Raw genomic sequence first — 9,365 nt, 5'->3', positions numbered from 1 at the left:
AGTATTATTAAGTGGACAGCCCTTTAGTCAGCTATGTTGCTATTGTAAATTCTTATTTGTTGAGTAAAATGTTTAAATACTGTATGTATCTCATGTACAAAGTTGACATACGTTATATTCATGTACATAAAATTAAAGATATTAGATTATATACTGTTCATTTTCCCAAGCAGCTACCTTGGTGTATTCAATTTCTAATCTGTCCCTAAAACTGCACCTTTCTGTTATTTGGCACCAAAATGAACCCCTTTTTAATAGTTAAAAAGGGATGTGGCATTTCTTGAAAGTTGACATTAGAAACAGTTATTAAAATATGTATTTTGACGTTGACTAGAAGCCAGCTGTGGTGAGAGCTGGGAGAGTTATGATAGACTTTGTGAAAGAATAGGACGGGCCAACACTATAACTCTGTAAGTATTCAACAAATCGTCCTTAACAACCTAAAATGTATCACACTTTAAGCATTTATATTAAGTAAAAAATTGAGATATTCCAAGTATTTTCCATCTGCTTGAATATTAGCAAAATATTTATTTTAATCTCCAGCTGAAGCAACTTAGCAACCACCAGTTAGGACTTCGATTAGTAACAAGAAAACTACAAAAGCTGCTGTTTTATAAAATTAACAGTCTTCTACTTATGATGTTGATTTTTCATGGATTTTTTAAAAAAAAATAATTTAGGTGTAAGAAACAATTTAGGCAAATAATGACGGAACCTATCAGAGACTATAAAAAGAGCAATTTTAGGTAGTTTCATTCTCCATAGTTTATATACATAAATCACGAAGTGTCGTGAGAACATTGGACCAGCATTCAGAAAAGTCTGGAATTTATAATCAGTTAAAACAGTATGACTTTAAGAAAATCTGTTACCTCTTATTTTCTCTCTTTCCCATCTGTAAAACTAGGTGGCAATAGATTTGGATAAGATGACATTGTTAGATACCTTCTTTTATAAGAGACTATCCTTTGTAAAATTCTATGACTCTAAATTACAAAGTACTGTGACTACAAGTGGGGACAGCTGTAATCCCCTAGCCTATACACTGTCCCCTGCATGCTGGTACCATCTTCCATATGCTGAGTGTTCCGCAGTAGCATTCCTATGGAGTGCAGAATCGCGACAGCGAAGGTAGTATCAGTGGTGGTCCTTATGAAATGTGCTCTGTTGCCTTATTCCCCTTAAATATTCCCCGTAAAAGCATACATACCATCCAGCTCCTCCATGTTAAGATATCTAAACAAAATTGACTCCATCTGTACAAAACAGTAATGACACCTGAAAGAATTTTCTAAAAGATAAATAATAGGTACCCAGTGGTCACGTAAGTAACCGATTTAGAAAGAGACTGAGATTGACAACATCCCAGAGATGTTCTGTTCTAAGTTATGAATGTGGTGCCTTTGAAGGGGAATCAGCTTTCTCATAGTGTTAATACTTGCATATATGTTATTACAGAACAATGTGCTAAATGGGACTATGGTGAATCCAAGAGTTATTGCAGCTTTGGAAGGTGATAGACTTGACTCTCAGATATTACCTAATGCCTGGGATCCAGCCAGGTCAATTTAACCGAGCTTTTACTTTTTAGCCAACTATGATGGTGGTTTCTACATAGTCTGGATAAATCCAAGAAGTCTTTCATGGCCCCAGTGAAATTTGCCTTTTTAAAATTATAGAAAAAATGAAATATACATTGTAAAACTTTTATCACTCATAAAGAAAAGAGAAAAGCTGTTAAAAAGAAAGCTCTCTCATTTACTAATGTGTTTAGATTTTAGGAGCATTCACTTAAACTGGGGACAAAAAAAAAAGAAAACCTTGTTCTTAACCAACGAAAGATCTAGAAAGGAGCTATTATAGTATGAAAGTGCCACCTCGTGTACATTAAGCTCCAGGATAGCTGCATCGAGAGTGGGGCCTTTAAAGTCCCAAGTATGGGCATATATCACTGGGGAGGGAAGGCTCTTTGAGGACATTTAGTTTACTATCTTTATTTTTCAGGTACAAAAAGGAAATTAAAGACCAGAGAAATAAGAATAAAAATATTCTCATAGTTGAAACAGCTAAATAATGGCATTGCCCAGCCACCAAAATCCTGACCAGAACATAAATCACCAATTCTTGATTTAGAAGGTCACTTGTGGATTATTTTTCAAAAAGAAGTAAACTTTTTGTGTTACTTAATATTTCAAAGTAACTTATTCTTCAAGAACATATCCAATTTTCCTAAGAACGTGTGTTACCCGTAACTGACCACTTCAAACTTTTAAGAAAATCTTTTTCATCTGCCATGATGGTTATGGAAGTATCTATTTATTTAGTTATTTATTTCTTCAGGGTGGCTGTACCGTTTTAAATTCCTTTTTTTTTTAAATTTCAGAATATTACGGGGATACAGATGTTTTGGTTATGGTCATTTTGTTATTTTTAGAGGCACAAAGTATTTCTGACCTAGGTTTGCATGCATACAGAAACTTGAGGCTGTACAATTATTAGTCAATTGCTTTAATGATTTAAGCCTTTGTTTTTTAAATCTAAAACTATTCAGAATCTATAAAAAATTATAGCAGATTATTTTCTTGGTTAAATTACTTCATAATCAATGCCTAGATTGATTTTTTAAACATGTATTGAAGGATTAGTGCTGAAAGCATTTATTTTCATTGCTCATAACGTGAAAAATTACAATTGTGGTATCCCAAAGAGCCAAATGAAGAAACTTCAATTTTTAAAAAATTACGTAGGTGAACTTCAGAGTTTGGAAAAGGTTAATGATTCTTAATGGTTTGATTCTCAGTGAAACTGTATGCCCGCATACACACACATACACGCGCACAGTTTTGCATACAATTCAAGGGTTCGGTGGACCCTAGCCCAGTCCAGCATCCCTTCCAATACATTATCAATCCCTCCTGGAGATCATCTAGTTCTACTATCTCATTTTACAGATGAGAAATTGAGGTTCAATTAAGATTTGATCCCAGATTCCTTTACTCCCAGTTTAACATTCACCTAGGACTTCATTTTGAGTACTTCTTCAGTCTAGAAAGCATGCAACAATTCACCCAGAGTCTACTTTTGTGTCTCTGTTCACTGGTTGGCTGCGGAGCAAAACAAAAACTAGCATCTTACTTGAAGAACAAAGGCAGTTGGAGCATCCCCAGCCACTTGCTTCCCCACTATGATGTGACAAAGAGGAAGTTGGCTGGGAACTTGCCTTTTGGTTCACTTCCCCAGACCAAGCAGAGTGATCACTGCCAGATCTCAGCTGTCCTGCGTTTGTAAATGCCCAGTGGACCTGGGGGGCATCGAGGCACACTCACCATTGTGTTTCTACAGAGGGTTTTGGACAGGAAAATACATAGCAGCTTGGATTTGGACCTTTATTGTTTAGAAAGTCGGAAGTGGGCAAAAGGAGAGCAGGGAAAGGGGGTGGAGTGTGGAGAGAAGTGTAGTTTCATCTAATTTCTTTCTCTGAGAGGTCAAGAGAAGTGAGAGATCTAATACAGCCAAGTTTCATGAAGGTTTTGGATTCTGTCCTACACACAACCTTACACTGACACACTTGACCTTGGTCACCTTTCTCCCTATTAAAATCATATCCCACTGACAGACATTTCCATTTCCAGGAGTGGTTGATCATGCACCTGGGTAAGATTTCCTTCCTGTCTCTTTGCATTCCTCCTTCCCAACCTCTGTGAAACAAACTTAGTAATCAAAGTTTAGAAGTAAAATCATTTAGAGCGGCTGCTCAGATCACTCTTATACCTCTTTTGAAGATGTTTTCGAATATTCTTTCAAAGTGCAAAGGTAATAAAAGGCTGTTGATCTCCATCACAGAAAAATAATTGGTTCAGGATTGAAGAGTTCAAGGTCTTAGGCACAGTTCCGTGTCATACTGCCATTATATAGATCCTCACAGAGACAGGGCGGGGTCAACTATCCCAGTGCAGAGGGGAGGGGGCAGTGCAGGGAAGGACACTGAGTCCTAGTAAAAGACCATTAAAAAAGAGAAATAAGAGTGAAGTCCCAGAATGTAACTCATCATCCCTTTATGCTACAGGGAAGAACATTCAGGAAAGTGTAAGGTTTTCCTGAAACTTGTTAGGAATGTAGTCTGGAGACTCTGAGCCAGGGCCACATCAGCCATGCTTGAAGGATGTAGCCATGCTTGAAGACTCTTCAAAATTGGTAATAATTTTTTGAACTGAAACAAAGGTATAAAACAGAGGTCAGAGAAGATCCGTTCTGGTTATGGGTGGTGAGATCCAGACAGTACAGTCTATGAGAAAATAACCTTACAACTAAGAGATGTGATAAATGTGTTGTTTTGTTTTTGAGTCCAGTATTATCTGAAACCGCTAAATTTTAAGGGGCAGTTTAAAACTGTTGCCCCTCTCTCCCTTCTTTGACTACCTGCCAACATTAATATCCAACCAAATTTCCATGATTTGGAAATAAGCCAAGATCTACTTCTCATTTGTAATTGCCTTTTGGTATAATCCTTCCAAACTGTAAAGAGGGTAGAACAGAATCGCATAAACAATTGTTTTAAGGTATACTTGACAAAAACCCAAAATGCACAAATTTAATTATAACTGACAGAATTTTTCTTCTGAGAAAAATTGTTTATAATAAACAGAAGCAAGTACATTAATCCATAACAGGCACAGAAGTTTAACTGTTCTGTTTCATCCCTTCCTATAAAATGAACTCTGGCCTATGAGACAGGATTAATATATTAGTCACCTTCACCAGGCTGGCTGGAAAGTTTCCACAGTGCCTGACCAACAAGCGGTTGTTAGAAGCATCAGGCTACCCTGGAGAACCACAGGCGAGTGTCTCACAGGCCTCTGCATTTGTCTGACCCAGTCCATGCTCCTCTGCAGGTCCATATGGCTGAAGTAACTAGATTGTGGCTTAACAATTCCACAGCTACAACAATAGGCATTGGTTGCTTTCTGAGCAATTTGGTGAGAGCAACTGGTATAGGCACAAATGTGGCTCGTTTCCGGTGGCTGAGTGTCCGTGTATCACAGCAGCTACAGGGAGCCTTAGCAATATTTGATGTTTCTTGCTTTCTCTGGATATAGTAAGAACTTTAAATGAGAGAGACAAACAAGCATATACACATTTTTTAAATAACCCAATAAAATTCAACCAGTTTTATTATGGTAAAATGTCACTTTAAAAACATGTTTTTAAAGAAAGAAACTTTTGGTTGACAATTTTAAAATGGTAGCATTGGATATCTCCTTCCTGGGGAGTGGAGCTGTCATTCGTCCTCAAATGCAGAAGCCAAGCCATAAATTACAGACTGACTGCTGAATGTTGCTCCTTCCATCATGCACATTGCACAGGTTCTCCTGGGCTGTGCCTGGGTGATCTTCAGGTATGGAAAAAGATGACAGAGATACGAAAGCAGGGTAAGAATCACAACATTTGCATTTAAATTGCATTTTGTGCAAGTTCCATTGACGAATGGCAGAGAGCTGTACTTCCAATACAGCTGTGTGCTGAGCAAAGCTGACTGCTCTAAATACTGAACGCCAGTTCCTTTGCCAGTTCCATGGGCAAGCATTCCAGGAGGCCTGAGTTAAAATGTGCAGATAAATACTCAGTTCTGGAGTTTTTGTTGCTAAAGCATACAGAATACTTATGTTCTGCTATGGAAATCTTGGAAGAACAGAACTTCTGTTTTTAATATCTCTGAGGATTTAAAACAGTTCTTAGACTACTTATTACCTTTCATGAAACCCACTCCTACTTTAAAAGTCTCTTGGTGGCTTACCTATATTAAAAAGAGGAAAAGAATCCTTTTTATTCCACTTTTTCTTCTTTACTGAAGTTAAGCAAGCTAATAAGAGAAAGACAGCAGTGGGAAGAGTGCAGAAATGGGACTTTGAGCATTTTTTTTTAACCTTCTGTGGACTTGCGCTTTCTCAGTTGTAAAATGAGAAGGGTGATGATCTCTGAGATTCCTTTTGGGAAAAGCAGGGAAACCAACAACCTTTAAGCACATGCTGAGTGCCAGGCATTTGACATACAAGTAGTCAATCCTCATAACAACCATGAGATGAAGACATCGTTGTATTCTCATTGAACGGACAAGGAATCCAAAGAACAAAGAAATTATGTAATGTGCTCAAAAAGTTAGTACAAAGTGGAGCTGGAATTTCAACTCAGTTCCATCTGACTTCAAATGTATGCATCTCTCTATGTCCACCTGCATGATTGTGAACTCGAGTGCTAATTAGTGGACTAGAATTTCACCAGAATAGAATACATGATGAGTACATTCATAAAATGGGGGTAAAGTAAAGTATATTCAGTCTTGGCCTGGGTATTTATAAACGAATTGTCTTTGACATGGATAAATACGGAGTGCTAGAGACAGAAGACAAATATTAGTCATTGACAATGTGTTGCTAAGTTCCTCCTATTGTGTAGAACATTCCCATTTTAAGGGTGTTGTATTCTACCACAGCAACCTTGCTCAGTATTTGTTTATAAGTCTTACTATATAGAATTTGCTGTAATACTTACATATGATATAATGTGTCTGTAATATGATGTCAATAAACATTTATTTAATGCTTTTGTGTTTTAGCATGTAAAAAGTCGTCTGTGGTTGTCTTTGTTTTGGTTTCTGTTTTTGTTCTTGCACATATTTGACTTCTTTTGTTATGATTTTTTAATAACGGGTATTTATTGAGCCTTCATTATATGCCAAGCCGTGAGTTGAGTGTTATATCCTGAGCTAAGGCATTGTATCTTTAAACCACATGACAACCTTATGAGGTAGATACTGTTATTTTCCACATTTTACCGATGAAGAAACTGAGGATCTGAGAAGTTAAGTAACTTCCCCAATTTTATGCTGCTAATAAGGGGTGCAGCCCTGTGTCAAATCCTGGACTGTAGATAAGGCCAGTGATAGAAAGGATGGTTCTCATTCTCTGTCTTTGGGAAAGATCCACTGGCGACCTCTGCTGTGTTCACTGTTGCACGGGAGCTTCCTTTCCCAACAAGCAGAATACTTCTAGAACTTGTCTTCATCATGGGCCTCATCAGTATCTTTGTGGGGGTGTTTCCCTGACAATATGAAATATTGCTTAGGGGTTAATGCACACATGATTATAAGAATCAGACACATATGTTTAAATGTAAGTTCAAAGAAAATGTTCCTATAGCCCAATTGAGTGCTTTTTATATTCAACACTGTTTCTGCTCCACACTAACCAAGTTGACATTTGGCAAGTAAAGTTGACATTCTAGGTAGAAATTTCCCCTGAGTACATGGGACACAGAGGTTGAGTTAAAAGCAACTCATCCCTTAGCTTCTCTTTTACTGTCTCCCCACAAACCTCCACCCGCACCCACTTGATCCAGTAAGAGCAAGAAACCAAGTACTTTCTTTTTTAAAAATTTTATTTTATTGCGGCAAAACACTGAACGTGAGATGTATCCTCTTAAACTTTTAAATGCATAATACAGTATTGCTGACTGTGAGTATAATGTGCACAGCCGATCCCTCGCACTTACCCACTTTGCTTGACTGCGACTTTATGCCCATTGATCAGTAACCCTCCATTTCCTCTCCTCCCAGCCTCTGGCAACCACCGTTCCACTCTTTGATTCTATGAATTTCACCATTTTAGATACATCATGTAAGTGGAATCATGTAGGATTTGTCTTTCTGTGACTGGCTCATTTCACTTAGCATAATGTCCTCCAGGTTCATCTATGTCGTTGCATATTGCAGAATGTACTTCTTTTTTAAGGCTGAATAGTATTCCATTGTACGTATGTGCTGCATTTTGTTTATCCATTCATCTGTTGATGGACATTTAGATTGTTTCTATATCTTGGCTATTGTGAATAGTACTACAATGAACATGGTACTAATATCTTTTCAAAATCCTGATTTCAATTCTTTGGATAAATACCCAGAAATGCAATTGCTGGATTGTATGGTAGTTCTGTTTTTAGTTTTTTGAGAAGCCTCCATACTGTTTTCCGTAGTGGCTGCACCATTTTGCTTTCCTACCAACAGTGCTCAAGGGTTCCAAATTTTCCACATCCTCACCAACAATTGCTGTTTTATGATGTTTTTGATATTAGCTATCCTAAGTGGCATGAAATGATATCTTGTTGTGGTTTTGATTTGCATTTTCTCATCTTTTCATAAACTGTTGGCCATTTCTATTCTTTATAGAAATTTCTATTCAAGTCCTTAGTCCATTTTTTAATTTTGTTTTTAATTGACACATACTATTTGCACATATTTATAGAGTACAGCATGATGTTTTGATACATGTATACATTGCGTAATAATCAAATCAGGATAGTTAGCATATTTATCACCTCATATATTTATCATTTCTCTCTGGTGAGAACATTCAAAATCTTCTTTTAGCTATTTTATAATATATAATACAATATTGTTAACCAAATCACCCTACTGTGCACCAGAACTTTTCCATTCTATCTAACTGTAACTTTGTACCTGTAGATCAATCTTTCCTTATTCCCCACCCCCCACCTGGTTATTAGAGTTTTTTTTGTTACTGCGTTATGGGAGTTTCTTATATATTTTGGAGCTTAATCCTTTATTGGATGTATGGTTTACAAATATTTTCTCCCATAGGTTTGTAGGATGTTTTTCACTATGTTGATTGTTTCCTTTGCTGTGCAGAAGCTTTTTAGTTTGCCGTGATCCCACTTGTTTATTTTTAGTTTTGTTGCCTGTGTTTTTAGTGTCATATCCGTCCCCTTTCAAAGTTAAGTCTTCATTCTACATGCACTTTGAACCACAGTTCAATATTCTGAGGGCTTTGATAGTTTCCTGGTTGGTCAGGAGGTAGAGGGAAAGGAAAGACTCTTACCTTTTCACCCATTACTGACAAACAATTCTGTCATAGTGAAAATGACAAACATCTTCAAGCCACCTTGAGGCTCTCTCCTTTGCATGCTGCTCTTTGTCATGTTCATGCAGAAGACTGACACGTGGTAGGCATACAAGAGGGTAGAGATGCAGGTTCAGTAACTCGGTAGTCTAGGGGTTAAATACCATGACATTTATCTCTGTCAAGAGCTGGAACAAAATACTTCTAAAATTCACATTTTATGCTAACTCCAAATTCTGGTTAAATGCAGTGAGCATTAAAAAGTAAAATGAAACTATTCTCAAGGCATCTCTAGAGGACTAAACTAAGAGTTTGAAAGTATATTTAAAGAGTATATAATAAAAATGATTATTGCATCTGCATTTTGGGTAAGATAAAATATACAGGTAATGCTAATATCTGGTTGTACGTATTTACAAAAACTTATGTGTATTTTATACAAATAGAAGA

The 9,365-nt window shown here is 36.9% G+C and overlaps 1 protein-coding gene across 1 annotated transcript in view; it reads left to right on the top strand.

Moving 5' to 3' along the window:
- Positions 1-1,575, top strand: part of NDNF (neuron-derived neurotrophic factor) — a 67,010-nt gene extending 65,435 nt beyond the window's left edge. The window contains exon 6 of the mRNA XM_012645350.1: positions 1,462-1,575. Within this exon, the coding sequence (XP_012500804.1) occupies positions 1,462-1,575 (114 nt within the window). The remainder of the gene's footprint in view (positions 1-1,461) is intronic.
- The last annotated feature ends 7,790 nt before the right edge of the window (positions 1,576-9,365 follow it).

Source organism: Propithecus coquereli, unplaced genomic scaffold (assembly GCF_000956105.1).
Source record: "Propithecus coquereli isolate 6110/MARCELLA unplaced genomic scaffold, Pcoq_1.0 Scaffold232, whole genome shotgun sequence".
Taxonomy (NCBI): Eukaryota; Metazoa; Chordata; class Mammalia; order Primates; family Indriidae; genus Propithecus; species Propithecus coquereli.
The sequence above is the reverse complement of the archived record's forward strand: the minus strand, read 5'-3'. Positions and strand labels throughout refer to the sequence as shown.